Source organism: Corylus avellana, chromosome ca2 (genome assembly GCF_901000735.1).
Source record: "Corylus avellana chromosome ca2, CavTom2PMs-1.0".
Classification (NCBI taxonomy): domain Eukaryota; kingdom Viridiplantae; phylum Streptophyta; class Magnoliopsida; order Fagales; family Betulaceae; genus Corylus; species Corylus avellana.
Window position 1 is genome coordinate 36,399,221 of NC_081542.1, and position 19,991 is coordinate 36,419,211.

General features: G+C 34.6%; 1 protein-coding gene and 1 long non-coding RNA gene across 2 annotated transcripts; both read right to left on the reverse strand.

Annotated features, from left to right (window-relative positions):
- Positions 1-1,155: 1,155 nt before the first annotated feature.
- LOC132172903 (MADS-box protein defh21-like) lies at positions 1,156-5,266 on the reverse strand. The gene is made up of 8 exons (XM_059584465.1): positions 5,222-5,266; positions 4,737-4,988; positions 3,266-3,338; positions 2,999-3,166; positions 2,355-2,396; positions 2,197-2,238; positions 1,861-2,098; positions 1,156-1,238 (listed from the first exon to the last, which is right to left on the reverse strand). Exons 2-7 carry the CDS (start codon positions 4,928-4,930, stop codon positions 1,868-1,870), a joined length of 750 nt encoding a protein of 249 aa, XP_059440448.1. The 5' UTR covers positions 4,931-4,988; positions 5,222-5,266; the 3' UTR covers positions 1,156-1,238; positions 1,861-1,867.
- Positions 5,267-18,350: 13,084 nt separating this feature from the next.
- On the reverse strand, positions 18,351-19,985 carry LOC132172972 (uncharacterized). The gene is made up of 4 exons (XR_009439217.1): positions 19,869-19,985; positions 18,751-18,836; positions 18,516-18,668; positions 18,351-18,426 (listed from the first exon to the last, which is right to left on the reverse strand). It is a non-coding gene; the product is annotated as an uncharacterized LOC132172972 (long non-coding RNA).
- Positions 19,986-19,991: the final 6 nt, after the last annotated feature.

Consider the following 19,991-nt stretch of genomic DNA (forward strand, 5'->3'; position numbering starts at 1 on the left):
GTCTTGCAGATCATGGTCGTGGGGAAGATGGAACCAGACAGCATGGCATTTGCTGGGATCTTGTCAGCTTGTAGCCGCCACTTGGATCTTGTTGATGTGGGTGAAAAAGTATTTTTATCAGATGGAAATTAAGAATTTTATGATATCAAGCCAAAGATGGATGCATATATGGTGGATTTGTTTGGAAGAGCTGGATTGATTGACGAAGCTTATGAGATTATCAACAACATGCCAATGGAGCCAAACACTGTTATAATCAGGTGCTTACTGGGTGCATGTCGAACCCATGGCCAGAGCTTTAATTTTGTTTTGATGATAACCTGATCAGGAAACTCTTGCTTAAATTAGAGCCGGAACTTGGAGCAAACTATATATATACTTGCTGCTAATTAATGTATCTGCTTTATCTGGTATATAGCTGGAATGATGCAGCTAGCTGACCTGAGAATAGCCATGAAACAGAAGCGATATATTGACGAAGGTTCCTGGGTTCAGTTGGGTAGAAGTAAATGATGACTTTTGATCTGGGGCCAATTAAACTTTTTAGATTATGCTGAAAAAGCAGGAGGTGAAGGAGACAATTTTGTAAGTTAAAGGGGCAAAGTATTGATTGTAAGGACAGATGAAATCATGGTCAAATGTGCAAGAACATCATAGTAATGGACTGGTGTTGCATCTTCTGCTCCATTGCAAAGTAGCTAGAGACTTGTGGAAATAGCTATTCCACGAGAATAATTATTTCATTTCAGGAGTTTATTCCGCATACCAAATGGAGCCTTATTGTTGCTGATAATACTAGCTAAAATTAGGTTGACATATTAATTCCACGTCAGAAATTTTTTATTTCTGACACCCATAATCGTAATGCCTGAAACACATCAACACCGACCCGTCAAGAGGATTTTCTGACGTGTCAGACCACCTGATACGTCAGAAATCGTGAGTCAGCAAAAAATTAATTTTTTGTAGTGATACTACTTTATAAACTCATTAATGAGAAACAATACTTGTATGATTTTTTAATTAATAAAACCATCAAATTAAAGACATTGAAAGAAAAAAAAACCCTATCACGCACACAAAGAAACAAATTTATCCCTTAATTAATTAGTAGATAATAAGTCCATTACAAGGAAATCATATATATTCAATTATGTTGGTGATATGCCAAAATGACACGAAGTCGGTCACCACGTTCTTCCTGAAACCGGAGGCCCTTTTGAAGAGTCATTGTCAAACTGCAGAAGGCATCAATGAAAATTGTTGATTAATTAATTAATTAATTAATATATCCATAATATTGCAAACTCAAAAACAATTACATTGCATGAAATGGACAATATTTCAAAAGCTTAAGTTCATAAAAAAAAAAGTAAATTTAATAATTTAATTAATATTCTAACGCTCTCCCTAAATATGTCATGAGACTCAATACATGAAATATTTAATTGAAATTAGAGGTGAACTGATGAAAACAATATTCGAACTTAGGACTTTTGGTTCTGATACCATGTTAAATTATCATTTATCATAAAAACTTAAAACGAACTGGACTATATACATAACATCATCCTTCATGGCACTTCTTAACCTTAGTCCTTTGTCAAAATTAAGATTAATTTTCATGTTGTATCACTAGTACGGTAATACCTCTAAAGAATGCTCCAATTTTTTTTGTATATGCTACTTTAAACTAATAGTTTCTATACCCTGCAATTCCACCACCAATTCCAATTGTGTATATATATATATATACTGTTTTTTTTTTATCTTTTTCCAGAAAAATAAAGAAAGTAAAAAAGGCAAGAATTTTCAGAAAAACTCAATGAAAATTAATTTTTAAACTAAATTTCATACTACCTAATTCTCAGGGACGATTAGGGTGATGGAGATTCATGAAATCTTGAAGGTTGGGCTGAGCAGGCAGGAGATGGTATGGGTTAAAAACTGAAGGCAACCTGGTCGCCAGCTGAAGAACACCACTGGGTTGCTCTTCCCCAGAGAATGGGAATTGTTCAAGCACATGTCTATGTTCCTCAGTGTTTGGAACCATACCCATTCGATGATGCTCCATTAATGCTGCCTGCTTCTCCTTGATCTACTTGTACAATAAATATACTAACACAATTTAGTTTTTCTTTAAAAGACAAAATGAGGAATTATATATGTATAAGCTCATTTAAGCATTGTACTCACCAGATGGTATATTTGATCATTTTCGTCTTGAAGCATTTTCTCCTGAATTTGGACAATGAGGATTATCAATGATTTAATTAGAATAATATAACTTTGTGTGTGTGTGTGTGTGTATGTGTGTGTGTGAGAGAGAGAGAGATGTTTATTTCACAGTTTACCTTCATCTGAAGATTACCCATCTGCTGTTGTAAGAGATCAAACTGTATATATATATATATATATATACAAAAGGTTGAGAAACACAAACACTCATATAAGTTAGCCACATTTCTCAAACTCATATTATGCAACTTTTTCATGCATATATATATATATATATATAACACTAATTAAGATACCAATGCAAGCAATATTATAATACAAATAGAACTTAAGAAATTGTTTATGATGAATTTTAAGAAATAACAAGATGAGATTTATGATGAATTTTATCCAGGGCAAACTTCACTTACCGCTCTTGATATTTTGGCACTACTATTGTAATCATACCCTTAAAGTTTAAGAAGTTGCAATGTCAAGTCGTCATGTATTAAAATTTTTCACAACGTCATCTATTGGTTAGGATATTTTGTTAAATCCTATAATGTAGGATGCAAAAATTACCAAAATACTCATTTAAGAAAAAAAAAAAATTGTGATGTGTCTACAGGGTATTGCGAAATTTTAAAACATGAGAACACGACATTACAACTTTTAAGGTATAATTCCAAAAGTGCTAAAAATCAAGGTCGGTAAATAAAATAATCTACTGTTTTCTAATTAAGCTTATTAATGAGAACAATATTACAAATCAAATGACTACCTTCTTTGCTCGAACCATATTGACTGAGCATTGGAGCTGCTGCTCAAGTTGATCTAAATCCTCAAATCTTATGGAACTCAAGTCCTCACCAGTGAAACGTTTCAAACTCCATTGAAGATTCAGGATTTCTTTTTGCATCATTCTCAATTCGCCATGCATGGCTTCCTCCTACAAATAGTAATTAAAGACATTAATCTTAATTACCCAGAAATTAACCCTACTTTAAATCTATATATATACAAAATGACATGAGGTGATCAGCTGTACCAGCTGGGGATCATTGTTTTCTGGATTTTGAGTCCCTGTTGAATTCTGATACCTTTCTATGATGTGCTCCATGCTGTAGCAATGTAAAAGAGATTAATAAATATTATTCTCGTAAAATTCCATCATGAATATTATTAATTATAGTTTGGATTGGCTGGAAAATATGTCATTAATGAACATATATAGAAATTAAAGAATCAGAATCTGAAAATTTTGACTTTCCTTGAAAACAAATTCCTACCAGAATTATTCTGAGAGACTAGATGTTTTAATAGAGATGAATGAATATAATTAAAAAGAATACGAATTTAACCCCAAGGGGTTGCTTAAATCTTAGTCCAGTACTCAAGATTATATATATATATATATATGTATGTATGTATGTATGTATATACTCCAGAAACTTACATATATATGATAAATAACAATCATTAAAAATATACGTATAAACAATTTATATGCCCAATATTCATAAAATAAATGAATGAATAAATTAACGATTTTATCCAAATGAAACTAAAATTTCATACAAGAAAAATGAATTTTAGGGCACAATAAACAGAAAGAACATATTTCCAAATACAATTAATTTATAGAAACCCAAATTATATATGATGTAATTAAACACTTGTAGGCCTGCAACAAGTACGTACTATATACCAAACACTCTCTTAAACTCTGCCATGTTTTACAGAAATTGATTGACATTCTTATCCAAATACAATTGACTCTATTATAATTATAATAGTAAATTAAGTATAAATAAATATAAGGATATTATTGTTTTTCCAATTAACATGGTGCATATTTACCCAGTTGTACTGCATGGTACAACATTAACAGAGTCTACCGTACGTTTTTAAGATTCAATGGAACAACAAGAAATCTTATCGTGTCACAATCATCAGGAAACTGTAATAATATATATATATATCACAAGTCTAGCTGGAGCAGCAGGTCAAGACGTTGATGATCAGTCGTCGGCCAAAATATATTAGAACTGACAAAATAATTATGGCATAATAGTAATACATTACTGTGGAGACAGAGACCCAAAATCAGACCACCTCATTTGTTCATAGAAAAATGTTTTCTTCACAAACAAATTTTATAAAAAATAAAAATAAAAAAAAAATTAGATAAATTTAATTATAGTGTGTCATATCATATCATATAGTATTTTTCTTGTTCATAACATCCCAAGGGAAAAGTAAACCCTAGCCATATATATAAGATCTAGGTAAAACTATATATTAAAACGACCAAAAACCAAAACATAGAAACGGTTTCATACATGCATGATAGAAAATCATCATGGAGAATCTTCAAAGCAAGATCATACAAAATGGAGAATCTTCAAAGCAAGATCATACAAAAAGAACTCATTTTGATCAAGATTAAAAAAATAATAATAATAAAAAACCCTAGACAGAAAAGAAAAGAAAATGGAGAGAAAGTTTATTATATATACCCGGAAGGCTCACTCTCACTGCAGTAGTGGAACAACTTTCCAGAGGTAGAGAAGATGATGAGGGCGATCTGGGCATCACAAAGCACAGAAAGTTCATGTGTCTTCTTGAACAGCCCTTGTCGGCGTTTCACAAAGGTTGTATGCCTTGCTGCTGGGTTTTCTATCCTTGAGAGTGGCAACTTTCTCCGCCCCATTTTCTCAGAAAAAAAATGGAAACCAAACCCTACCCTTTTGGTGCTGAATATAAGCTTCCTATTTCACAGAAACATAAAAACTGTTGAATAAAATATGCTATACTATATATATAAACAGCAATACTTTTTTCTCTTTTTTCCTTGATGAAAATTAGTGAAGGACTAGAAGAATCAAAGAACGTAGACATATACATATATATCTATATATATAGCATGTTTGTATATAGTCTGTAAGAGAGAGTTGAAGAAATTAAAGGAAGAAATGGAAGAAATATTAGATCGAGTTAGAACCTTTTCTTTCTTCTCTAGCTTGTTTGATTTGAAGTTGGCATGAAGTATATATGTGTCTTAAAGCTGTTGAAGCCTACAATATACATATATAGCCCATCGTTTTCCATAATATTACAGCAAGATCTCCCGGCATGAAGCCAATAATGTTGTAGAGAGAGAGAGAGAGAGAGAGAGAGATGGTTGTACTTGAATGTTCACGTGTGATGTTTGTCTTACTGCGTTGAAGGATTACGTGTGTGGAAGAAAATTGATGTGGGCCACAGGAACTCAAATGCCATGCATTGACCAAATACATGTCATATCATGCATTGTTATATATATATATATATATATACATGTCATATCATGCATTGTTATATATATATATATATCTTGCAATTAGCCAAATCATGGTCCTTTTTTAATAATTAGTAAGAATTTATACAAGAAAAAATCATGGTGTTGCACAATAATTCATTGTAAATGAACTATATATATATATATATATATATATATATATATATATATAAAACATTAATTTGAAAGCCTTTGATCAGAAGGCTGGTAAAATATATATTAGTATATATGTCGACAAACATATATGATGCACGAAGGATATATATCTTCCTCACAGTTGCAAGTATATACGTACTGGAACATCAGAACATTGACAGAGGGGATGAATAAAACAAACATCAATTAACAACAACTTGTCTGCTTCTTAACAACTGGAATCAGTTTTCCGTCCACTTCACCCCCGATCACCGTCAGATTTCACATGCTCGCTTCAGACCTATAAAAAGCATACATGGAACTACATATAATGTTCCCCAATACAGATATATCTGTATATATATATATATATATATATGGTAATTAAGAAATGGGAAGCCATGAGAGAGAAAGAGATATATGAAACATCTAAACAAATATATATATACCGTCTAATTATATGACATGATCATATCATGATCATACCATGCATGTTAACAATATTTTATGTGGCTAATTCTTTTGTGCTAATATATATAAAAAGTTATGAACTCAATTTGCTAGAATTCTATATATCTGCAGTTCCTAAATGATTAGATATTATTAAATGGAGGGGTGCTCAAAGTGGGCGCACCACCCTTCATGTTTGCCGAAAGCCATAAAATATTACTCGTCTCCGGTCAGGGGCGAACCCATGCAGGGCATGTTTTGGGGGCCACAAAATTTTAACACTCACGCTAATATATATATATATATATATTAAATACACCTTTAAAAATGTTTTTTTTTTTTTGCCCTTCAATTTTTTATTATTTTTTAATGTTATATATATATATATTTGCCCCCCAAACCTAAAAGTCTAGTTTCGCCCCTGACTTCAGTAACTAGTAACTAATCACAAGTTAGGCATAACGCCTAGCAGTTACACAAGTCAAGTGAACACGTGGCAAATCCGGCAACATTATAAAAAATCTACCATTAGCGACAACAAAAGTTGTCACTAATGAGCATCATGATCAGCGGCAACTTAGACGTTGCTAAAGTCGTCGAGGATACTCATTAGTGACGACCGACGTTAGAAAACTTCATTTATCACTACTGATCTTTCATCATTTTTGCAATCATACCCTTAATTAAACCTTAAAAAGTCTCAACTTAATATATTAATCTTTCAATTATTTTCAACTTCATCCCTCCATTAAGAGAACTAGGGCATATATAAATAGTATCAGATTCGAATCAATTATGATCGGATTTGAATATAATCAAATATCTGAAATCAAGTCTCTTAAATCTTAATATATGTTCTTTTGCTGTGCTTTTTGTTAGCTGAATTTTAGCTAATAAGGTGTACAATTGACTATTGCAAAAAACAAAACCAAAAAACACTAATGTATATATAGAATTAAAGCTTTAATTTGTACAATTAAGTTCTAAGACTAGAAGAGGATAGTAGAGAAAAAATGCCAACCTCTACAAACACTGCAGAATAATATTGTAGCACCAATATTGTACATCTTAAAACACCTTTATACACAAATCTATCCAAGTATTTTGATACAAATCTTAGGTATAATTCATCATTCAAACGGGTTTGCAGAGAGATGGTGCATGCCCGAGAGTTTATATCCACATAATTAAGATTAGATTACTATTTCTTGACAACATTGCTATCTTCTCATCACATTCGTTGTCTTTCCCATTCTTTTATTCTTTTTCTTTCTCATCATGTCAGTCCTCTTTCAAGACTTCTTAAGAAAAGTTAAAGAATCATTTACCTTCTTGTTCTCCCTCTCTCTCCCTCAAAAGTCCCTATTTCCATTCTCTTTCTCTTCCTCAATATAGCTGGAGGCTTCCTTCAATGGCCTCGATCCCACTCTATCTCTTGGGTTGTCCTTCCATTCCAAGAACCACACACTTTCCCTTCATTCTCTCTCTCTCACTCACTCTCTCTCTATCTCTTTTGAGCTCTCATTTGTATGGATTGATCCCCTAGAATTCTCTTTAAATTTGAGATTCTCAAATTTATAAATCTCAGCCATTCATTTTATCTAAACGTCTAAAATAAGCCATATTTCAGCATTTAATGAAGAAACATGGCTTATTAAATTTCTTGAGTGTATAAATTTTCTCATTAAATGCTGAAACATCACTTATTTTAGACACTTAGATAAAATGAACGGCTGAGATTTATGAATTTGAGAATCTCAAATTTAAAAGAAATTCTAGGGAATCTCAATCCCCCTAAAGGGTCGGGATCTGGATTCCCTCAAATTCCCTTGCCTCAAATTAGTAATCTGAGCCGTTGGTTTTCATCCAACGGTCTAGCTAGATTACTCAACTAATAAATAATTATTAAAAAAGTTATTTATATTTTAAAAAATAAATCAAAATTAAAATAATAAAAAAATTTAAAAAGATTTTAAATTTTTTTTGTGGTGGCCGGCCACCACTGTTAGAGGCTAGGGGTTGCCGAATGGCAAGCCAACTATTTTTTTTTTATTATTTATTTAGGCCCACCGCAAAAAATTTTAAAATCTTTTTAAATTTTTTTGTTATTTTGATTTTGATTTATTTTTTAAATATAAGTAATAGTTTATTATTATTTTTTTAGTGAATTGTTCTGGACTGTTGGATCAACATACAACGGTCTAAATGCATCATTTGAGGGCGCGGGGATCCCAGTCCCTGAGAAGGTAGCTCGATCTCCTAGCTAGAGTCGAGCTTAAAACCCAACTATTACGTGATTCAATACGTGTCCACCAAGGAGCCAGCAGTTTGACACCCCCTTAGTTGACCCCCATCTATCAACAACACATTTTGTCTCTTCCATCTACGCTTCTTGTCGGTGGTTAATTTGCAGTCTCACTTGCTAGCATGCTTTCTTTGACAAATTCTATATTTTGTAGCTACAATCTCATCATTTTTAAGGAAAAATGTAGCTATAAAAATTCAAGGTATACCTTGAATTTTTACGTAAAATCCTATGTATTTTGCTCGCAACATATTAAAAATAGTCGCCCAATTATGTGATTATTAACTCATTTAAATAATTTAATAAATTTCAAGTTCTTTAATTATTTGACATATTGACATTTTAGGCTTGGAAAAATCATAACTCTTTCGATTCAACTTTGAATGACAAGAAGTTTGTCTTGAAATTTTTATCATTCAAAAGCTTATAAAATATCCAAAAATCATTACAATTCAAAACTTTTCGATACCTTAAAAGTCTCACGAAATCCCTATATATGTTTATGTTTGACCAAAATTTATGTTTTGACATTTGCGCCTTATAAAACTCATAACGCCCTTCATTGGTGTCCTAAAATTATGAAACCACTTTAAAAAATTTCGTTTCTCGTCATTTTATTATACCTTAAAATAATTTCATTTATTGTCACCTATTGAGTTATCGGCGTTCAAAACAGTGCAGCTTCTCTTCCTTTGGCTTGCTATATCTTTAACTAATTATTCTCATCACCTTCCAAGTTAAGTCCATCTTACCCAATTTAACTTAAACCTCAAAAAAAAAAAAAAAAATGCAAATTCTCATTATCTTTGATATTAAAATCACATTTACTCTAGGGAGTAAATTCTAGAATATTACAGAAATGTCGGTCACTTTGATGCATTTAGAAGTGAGATCTTGCATAGTTAACACCTCAATACATTGGGTGATTGTAAGGCTGGCAATTTCTTACACTACCCTCGAACTCAACGCAAACTTAACACGAAATTACTGGATTATGATTAACCTATGTAGTAACCCAACTTAAAATATTTAGGGTTAGCAATTTTTTACACAATCCGCGAAACCAACACGAAATTAACAATTTAGGGTTGAGGGATATGACCCGATTAATTAAATGAGTTTGACTATGATTAACCTACATAATTTTATACGTATGCCTTAACACAACCTAAACTTAATATACAAACATGAATGATCGCACCTAGGAAGGGACAGAGCCAGAGCTTATGATGGATAGAGGCCAAGGGGCAAAACTTTTAGTAGCTAGGGGTCAATAGGCAAAATAAATAAAAAAAAAAATTACCTTATAAAATTTTTATTTTTACCTTTAAAAAATTTTTTCTTTGGTTTGGGAGCCATGGCCTACGCTGCCCACCCCCGCTCTGTCCCTGCCCCTAGGTGATCACATATACATTTGTTAAACATTACTCTATACATAAAATGGAGTCCATAATTTTTTAATAAAAATTGAATAGTTAAGCAATATTCTATTGAAATAGATTTAAGGGAAATTGTATATAAAATCCTTAGGTAAACGCGCCTTTTTTAAAAACTCCCTGGGTTTTTTTTTTCGAAAATTTACTCCTTGGGTCACTCGAAATTACTAGAAACTCCATACCGTTAAATTTTGGTAACTGCCGTTATTTGAATGAAACGAACCGTTTCACTTAAGTCCACCTACGTGGAATTTTTGTATCCTACGTGTTCACATTGGACACGTAGGATATAAAACTCACCGTTTTGGACCATCCAAAACGGTGCGTTTTATATAACTTGAGGGGTTTATTTTCGAAACCCATTCGGACCATACGGACCATACGAAACCCACCCGATAGAAGCAGCGGCGAGCCACCGACGCAGCAGACGCCACCGACCCAGACTCCGCCGGTGACAGAACCACCGGAGACGGAACCCACCGGCGACAGAGGCCACCGGCGACAGTACCCACCGTTTGGACCATCAATTTCGGCGTCACTTTTCCGGCTAGGTTTCCGTCGATTCACAATATTTTGAATCGGAAAAATCCGGTTTCGACGAAGGTATTTTCCGAAATTTCTCTATGGGTTTTGTTGATTGACTGAAATGGAAGCCTTTAATAGTTGTGTTTTGAATTTTCTTGTTGTGTTGGAAGATTTTGGTCGAAACCCCATCCCCAACCAATTTTTGTCCAACATCTGTCGAATATTCCACTTTTGAGCCAATATTATTGTTGATTGGCAGTGGGTGTGGTCCACCTTGGTTGTGGTCCTGGAAAGAGACTGGTTTTTTTCGTGTGCACTGTATGGTCCTGGAAAGAGACTGATTTTGTCGTGTTAGGCAGAAGGGATTCTACCAATTTTTTTATGTGGGGCTTAATTTCCTTCCATTTAATGTACAACTCAACTTGCCCAATATACTGTTAAAAAACAGAAAAAAAAGCTTTAGCTCACTCAATTTTTCTCTCAACATTTGGTGAAGTTCAGTAATTTTGAATGGTTACTCTAATTGCAATGGAAAAAGTGAAAGAACTTTATGGATTAGATTATGATTAACGTTGTATCATTTACAATTAACCGCTAATCGGCATATCAGTTATGGTTGCGGTTATTTAAAAATGAATAACCGCTTAAATTGGTTGCAATTTCGATTATGAGGGAAATAACTACAACCGTACATTCCTATTGTACATTATTTACGTCTTTTCTTTTCTACTAACTTATATATCTAAATTGTTTTTCATGAGCTTACACCGACAAACTTTTTTGCTTACATCTCCATACCTTGCATGTTATCGCATCTCTATCAGTTTGGAGCCAAAGAAAAAAATACATTGCATGTTATACTATTTACTTTCTTTAAATATTATTTTGTGTGAGAAAAAGTAAAAAAAAGATGAGGAGAGAGTGAGAGTAAAATAAAGAAAGTGAGAGAGAACAAATAATAACCAAAGTTTATAGTGTGAATAGTGAATAAACTAATCAGCCTATTTAAAGCATCTCCAAAAGAGTAGCCAAATGACTTAAAATAGTCAGATTTGACTATTTTGAGTCATTTTTGGTTTCCAACCGAATAGCTAAGTTGCAGATTTTTCACCTAGTGTGAACAGTGAAATGTTTTCACGCACTAGATAATAAACAATGGACGAAAAATCAATGGGTTCCTTTGTTTATTGATATTCCTGTTTCTCTTGTATTCCTTTTTTTTTTTAGATATTTCCATTTAGTTTCATTTTTTTTGCTTTGGTCGGTTGTTTTATGTTGCTTTGTTTTTCTGATACTTATTGTTGATCACACTCATGGCTTTGTATTTGCTAGTTTACATGGTCCTCTATTGATTACACGTTTTTATTTTTTATTTTTAAATGCTTGAGAATAACTTCATGATTTCAATGGCAATTGAATACTTGAAATTGATTCCATATTTTTCAATATAATATTTGGGAAGAATAATTTAATGACTTCAATGTCAACGTATACTTAAAAAAAAAAGAATATAACATTTAAATGCAAGGATATAAGAATGAGAAATAATATTTAAATGCAAGTAGTGAAAGAAATAGATAATTTGTTGGAGAGATCATAGAGAAAAAGTAGTAGCTAAAGTAGATAGTGTAATTTTTCGGTAGGTATTCGGACTATTATTGATGGAGATGCTCTTAGACACTAAATGAGAAAAAGTTAAGTTAGAATAGGTTGAATGAAATTTCCTCCCAATTAGTTTGGAAGAAATTTGTCTCATTTTAAAAGTGGCTCTTTAAATTTGATAAAATAAATTTTTCTTCTCAAATTTAACTTTTATTTAAATAGTCTATTGTAAACGCTCTTTTACATCATGTAAATATCGCATTCTCTTAATATTTAGCAATCATGATGGACATGTATCAGCTTAAGTTGGGCATCTTGAGTCCAAAACATGCACGTAATCTATTTCATGCAATAGATAGATATTATTGTTTTTGTGTTTTCTTGTATGGACAAACATTTTTTCTTACACTCTTTTATATTTTTCTTACACTTTTTTATATGTTTACAGATATGGCTGTCAATATAATCATGCACCACGGTGGGACAATGACCCATACCCCATTTAAATACATTGGTGGCGACGTCCATGAAGTGAAAGGCTATGATGTTGACTATTTTAGTATGTGGGAAGTGAAAGAGTTGGTTCGTGACTTAGGATACATGAGCGACTTTAGATGTTGGTATAATGTCGGTGATAGTCCACATACTCAAGTGATATCTTTAAATAGTGATGCAGACGTTGTAGATTTTGTAAATATTATGGTTGAGTACAGATCACAAGATGTTCATTTATATGTTGAGCATATGGTGGACAGTGCTATAATGGTAGAGGAGCATTTATTTCTTGAAGCTGTTGAAAGACAACATGGAGAAGGTGGTGGCGGGGTGGGTGAGATACCTAGTACTGCTCGGCATGATGGAGATGGAGAAGGTGGTGGTGGGGTGGGTGAGATACCTACGGCTCCCCGTCATGATGTAGATGCAGAAGGTGGTGGCGGGGTGGGTGAGATACCTAGTCCTCCCCTTCATGACGGAGATGGAGAAGGTGACAGGGTGGATGAAATACCTAGGGCTGAAGGTAGTATACTTATTTCTTATTTGTTAACTTAATTGTTTTTCAAATAATATATCATGACAGCACTTAGCCTTCCCTTCCCGAATGACTAACAACAAATTTGATTGTTTCTTTTAGGGATGGAGGACATACCTAATGCTGCACGCCAAGATGGAGATGTACAAGGTCAAGGTGGAGAAGGTGGAAATTCTCAATCAAGACATTTCAAAAGCCCACGAGTTAAAACTAAGGCTGCCCGTTCTATTACGCCATCCAAGAAACCAAGCGGGGAACCGACCACCAGCCGAGGAGGTACATACAAACTGAAATTGAGTTGGATTCTTATTTTATTTATTTTTTTAGAAATAATATTCACCAGCAACTAACTTTATGTTGTCATGATTATTTATGGTTTTTAATTAGTTGATTCTTTTGTTTTTGGTTTTTTATTTTAATTTTTGTATATATTTTTTCAGTACGCAGAAGAAGAAGGAGACGGGTTGCTCAACCGGTTTTGCAGGACGAGGAAGACAATCCGAATGTTGGTGCAGACACCGTGCCCGAAACTGGTACAAAAAAAAAGGACGTGGTGGTAGGCCACGGAAGAAGAAAGTGGAAGAGGATATTGATGAAGTTATCAAGGAGCTGTTGACTGACTTCGAAGCAACTGATGGCGAGGATGAGGACCTTTTCTATGATGCTGATGATGTCAGAAAAGAGAAGGATGGGACGTCCAAATGGTGGGAAAAAGTTGACATTAACATAGGTGAGAAAGGAGCCGATTTGGGGGATGAGGAATCTGATGATGAAAGTGATGGTCTTGCAAGTTTGCAAGAAAGTGACGCTGGCGAGGTTGGAAAAAAAAGGAAGCGGTATAGACAGTTCAATCTGAAGCATGACTTGAAGATTCCAGTGACGTTTGAGCTTGGGGATCAATTTGCAGATTCAGGTTCATTCAAGATGGCACTGAAGACGCATGCTGTGCAGAAAGGGTTTGATTACAACTACAAGCACAATGACACGAGTAGGGTGAGTGCAGTCTGTAAATTAGGGCATTGCTCATGGAGGATTCATGCCTCTACTGATGCTACCAGGACTTGTTTTCAAATTAAGACGTACTACCCGGTTCATATTTGTGGTAATCAATACGAAAACTCCAGATGCGATGTGGAGTATCTTGTTCGCACTTATAAGAGGGACTTCAAGGATGACCCCACGTGGACACCATATGCATTGAAACAGAGGGTGAAGAGAGACCTTAACGTCGATGTTCCTATTGATCGTTGCTATAGAGCGAAGAAGGAGGCATTACATCAAGTTTTTGGTAGGCACTCTAAGCAATATCGCCTCACACGGCGATATGCAATGGCAATACTCAGCACCAACCCTGGTAGTAGTGCTTTTGTACACAGAGATGGAGCATTCTTTCAGAGGATGTATATTTGTCTTGATGCATGCAAGAAGGGGTTCATACATGGGTGTCGGCCCATAATTTGTTTAGATGCTTGTCATCTGAAGGGGGACTATGGGGGGCAATTGTTGTGTGCCATAGGCAAGGATGGCAACGACGATATGTTCCCCATTGCAATTGCTGTGGCCGAGGCAGAGACAAGAGATTCATGGCAGTGGTTTATTGCCATTTTATTTGAGGACTTATGCGGGCCAGATGGCGGACTTGGTTGGACTATAATGTCTGACAGACAGAAGGTATTTGGTGTAAAATACTATTTATGTTCTTATTGTATTATTTTATTCCTTTATGTTATTACATATAATTTAACATAAATTTATGTGTGTAGGGGCTTGGAATTGCGGTTGAGGCTGTGTTGCCACACGCTGAGCATCGCTTTTGTGTTCGGCACCTACATGCGAACCTCAAAGCGAAAGGCTACACAGGGAAAGCTATGAAGGATGAGTTGTGGGGGGCTGCACGTGCCTCCAATGTTTATGCGTTTGACCATCACATGCGGAATATAATGTCAATGGAGAAAGGTGCACACGATTACCTTAGTGGTGTACCTAAAGCATCATGGTCCAGACATGCTTTCAACTGCCAAACCAAAAGTGATATGTTATTAAACAACTTGGCTGAGAGCTTTAACGCGTGGATTAAGGAAGCTAGGATTAAGCCTATACTGACTATGCTTGAAGAAATTCGTCTGCAAATAATGGCACGCTTCCAGCAGAAAAGGAATGGAATCCGGTCGACGCACTACACAATATGCCCAAAGATCCAGAAAAAATTGGAGAGGTCAAAAAGCGATGCAAGGAATTGTATTAGTCGGTGGCAGAATGAGTTGGAGTTTGAGATCGAGCACATATACGAGCCACGGCGTTTAGTCCGGTTAGATCATCGCACATGCACATGTGGAAGATGGCAGGTGAGTGGGATCCCTTGCTCACATGCTTGTGCTGCAATTTACATGCATAAACAAAAACCAGAGGATTATTTGGATGATTATTACAAGATGGACAAGTATATGCAAGGATATGCAGCTCGAGTTTATGGCATGGAAGGTCCGCAGACATGGCCAGCTGATGATCCATGCGATGAAATCCAGCCACCTATCATTAGAAGGGCTCCTGGTCGACCAAAGATTAGTAGGCGAAAAGATGTAGATGAGCCGACTAACCCCTACAAGCTAACCCGTAGTGGATATATCGTTAAATGTGGAAATTGTGGGGGTTTAGGGCATAATTATAAAGGTTGTCATTTACCTTTGAACCCGGATCGGAAGAGGTGGAAACCAAAGAAATATAAGCCGAAAAAAGATGCTGCTCAAGCACAGGTAAAACAATTCCAACATTTGTTAACTTAATTATTATTGTACAAGTAATATAATAATTATTAAATTTTGTAGGTAGATCTTGTTGGATTGTCTCTCTGATTCTGATTGGGTGTTGGAAATTTTGTGTAGATTTTTGTAAGTTTTTGGTTTGGTAATGGAACTGATTTAGTTGTTGTTTTGGCCAAATTTAGTGGAAAGTTCTCATGCTGAAATTTATGGACATTGTTTTGATGTTCTGATTTGTGTTTAACAGATTATGGTTTAGTTTTGGGTTGGTTTCCGATTTTTGTTTTTTGGCTAAAATGAAGTTTTAGTTATTGGTCCATACCGATTGGGGAGAGTTGAACACAAATTTGTGGGTTGATTTCTTGGATATTTGTAGACATTGGCTGAAACTGAAAAAACTAAAGTAACGGATTTCTGGGGTTATTTCTGGTGGAGTTTTCGATGGAAAATGGGTGTTTTGATTGAATTGTTTGGTGGTTTGAGGATGTTTCCCTTGATTAAGGCATGATATCTCTTATTGTTTTGTGAGTGATGAAGTGTTGTTACTTGATTGGATAAATTATTGCAAGTTGGATTGTGAAGATGAAAAATAATTCTTGTTATTGGTTGTTGAAGGATGTATCTTAAGAATGCTTGGTTATATTGGTTTGTTGTGGTACATAGATGAAGCTATGGAAGCTACATGTGGAATAGAAATTACTTGAAATAAAGGGTTGTTTTGGCTATTAGAATTAGAAAATATTTTTGAGTTTTGTAAATAGTGATAATAGTATGATACCCTTTGTTGGTGGGCGAAAGCATCATTTCTAGAATATGTTTATACTATGTCAAAGAGCTATTTTCCATACGTTGAGACATATAGGTTGCTGCATCTGTGATTGTTAATGCAACCAAATTTCTATGTTGGCTTTGGACGATATTGGTGTTTTGGGTTGTTATTGTGGGTAAGAGTAAATTAATGAGGTTTAAACATGCTCATTGGGTTACTAAGGTTGCTGTATTTTGAGTTACTTACATGGGTATATTCTAGACAGCTTTACTGTTGAGTTAAACTTGATGCTTATGTTGTAGGAAATAGATGTTGACTTATTTACTTGATGTCCATCTATAAGCGAGAATCATGATATCTGAATGTTCTATCAAGTTTTACATATGGTGAATAAGCATTTGTCTCATTTTTTTTTTTGTTTTAACACATTTTTTGGATCCGAACATGAACCACAGGCAGAGGCAGAAGTCCCCGGGTCATCACAGCAAAGTGTACGTACACGGCGGGCTACTCAGGCACAGGTAAAATTCAAGTTTTTTTTGTGGTTAAGAAAACTCTTATTTCACGATGATTCCCCCGCGCCCTCCCCCTTTTTTTTTAACGCATTTTTTGGATCCCAACATGAATCACAGGCAGCGGCAGAAGCCCACGAGTCATCACAGCCAACTGTGCGTACACGTAGGGCTACTCAGTCACAGGTAAAATTCAAGTTTTTAAACTCTTATTTTTTTTTTTTTTATTAACAAAACTGTTATTTCCCGATGACTCCATAGCTGCCCACTAATATCTGAATGTTTGCAATTGGTGATTTAATTTAGTAAATTAGTCTGCAGTTTTTTTTTTGTACTTAAAAAACTCATATACTTGTGCTTAATTTGTAATATTCACACTGATTTCCGGTTTTTCTTCTTTTTTCTTCTTTTTTTTTTTTTTTTTTTGGTATCTGCAAATAATTATTATTTTTGTTAACGCATCCTTTGGATCCCAACATGAACCACAGGCAGAAGCAACAGCGGAATCATCACATCGTGGTAGTACACGTAGGGCTACTGTACTAAGAAGCCGTGGAAGTAGTGCCACGCAATGATCACAAGCTGAAACTTATCAGATCTCTTCATAGTGCCTTTTTCCCGCATACCCATTTTATAATCAAGTGATATGTCGGGTTTTTTTGGTTTTATGTTTGTAATATAAAAACATTTGGGGTATTCATTTTGGGACTTTATGTGCTTGTTAGCTTCAATGTTGTTCATTAAGCATTAAACATGTACTGTTAGTTATTGAATTACATTTTTAAATTTCGTCATCACAATTACCAATTCCAGATTGTATTAGTGGACGGATAAAATTAATTATGCCTGCAAATTATATTGTAGGGTTCAATATTTCAGACTTAAGAGCAACGTACAAATAATCATAAATTGCCGCATACAAATAAAACTAATGCATGGAAATAGTTGTTCCATAAAAGTAATCAGCCGACCTGATAATTACGAACAACCTGATAATTACGAACAAGCAGGATTTTTACGTAATTGTTACATAGAAGACATAACCATATATCCACGTGGACAACATAGGTAAGTAAACAATATCCTTGACAACAACAAAACAGATAGTCCATTTCACTGATAATAATCTAATTGCCTCAATGCCCCATCAACCTTAGACAAATCAACAGTACACAAATCACCAACAAAAAAACCAACAAATATGTTTGGATCTTTAGTTTGCCCCTAAGTAATGACACTTCACATTTCAGGGAATGAACTTGTTTATACAGCGCAGGTAGGACATCCCTTCCGCGAGCACAGGTTTCTTTGTCATACCATTGGAAAAAAGGACATTGGCCAGCTTTCTGTAATTACACAAAAAAAAATCTGATAATTACGAACAAGCACAAAGTAATAACTATTTCGTAAAACCAAATTATCCAAATTCAAATACCTTTTTACGGTCATACATAGCACACCCATAGAATCGCCTCCCAGGATTTTTTATAGTAGTGGATGTTATAATTGGGCTTGTATGTCCGCACCTACACTGCACAGGTTCCATATCCTCTTTCACCGATGATGTCATAGATGCCGACGACATTGACTGCTCCTTCTACGGTGAAACCCACAATTATTAGAAGTAATCACAATTCCCTAATGGGTTTCACTAATTAAAATTCACAAACCTTTTTCATCTTTCCATCGTAGAATTCGCTTTCATTGTCTCCTATCCCGAAATCTTTCTTCCTCCTGTTCATCTTATAATATGAACCTAACAATATATAACTGACATGTGAGAGAATAATCAAGCTCATAAAAGAAAAATAAAATCAAGCTTGCCAAAAGATTATTCTCACTTCAATTTGTAATCTAAACAATACTGGAAAAATAATGTACCCTAAACCCTAACCGATAGATAATCACATTGTTTAAAATGTGATTCCCCTACAGAAATAGTACTGCTCAATTTGTAATCTAAACAATACTAAGTTGTTAGTGTAGTAGCTAGAGATGGTATATGAGCATAGAGGGCTCCCTACAAACATGCAAATATGCAGTGTAATCAAGCATGCAATAAGAAGAAATTAGCCATAGCATCCAACCACATATATCATACTGCTCAATTGTAGAATGATGAAACTTCCCTAAAAAAATTTACAAAGTCATTAAAACCCAACCAACCACAATCTATCATATCCCAACAATAATACCACTTTTTTCTCCATTGAAAAATACTTTTCTTCCAAATGTTAATACTAATATGATTAACATTTCTTTCGGTAATTGACCTTTCTTCTCATCAACTAAAAAAGGTGGCAACAATATTGGAGGACCTAAAAACAAAGACATGCATAGAAAAGTATGGCAAGTATGGCATGAACTATTAGGTAAAAAAAAAAATATTCAAAAAATACTGCTCAATTGTAGAATGATGAAACTGGCGTAAACTATGCACAAAGAATTCCTATTTTCATGTCCTCGGCAATCCACCATTTGAGTAGAGAAGCAACAAAATAAAATAAATAATTATACAGATCAAACAATCCCCCTTGACCAACTTGCCAGTGCACACGAAAAAAACCAGTCTCTTTCCAGGACCACAACCAAGGTGGACCACACCCACTGCCAATCAACAATAATATTGGCTCAAAAGTGGAATATTCGACAGATGTTGGACAAAAAATGGTTGGGGATGGGGTTTCGACCAAAAGCTTCCAACACAACAAGAAAATTCAAAACACAACTATTAAAGGCTTCCATTTCAGTCAATCAACAAAACCCACAGAGAAATTTCGGAAAATACCTTCGTCGAAACCGGATTTTTCCGATTCAAAATATTGTGAATCGACGGAAACCTAGCCGGAAAAGTGACGCCGGAATTGATGGTCCAAACGGTGGGTACTGTCGCCGGTGGCCTCTGTCGCCG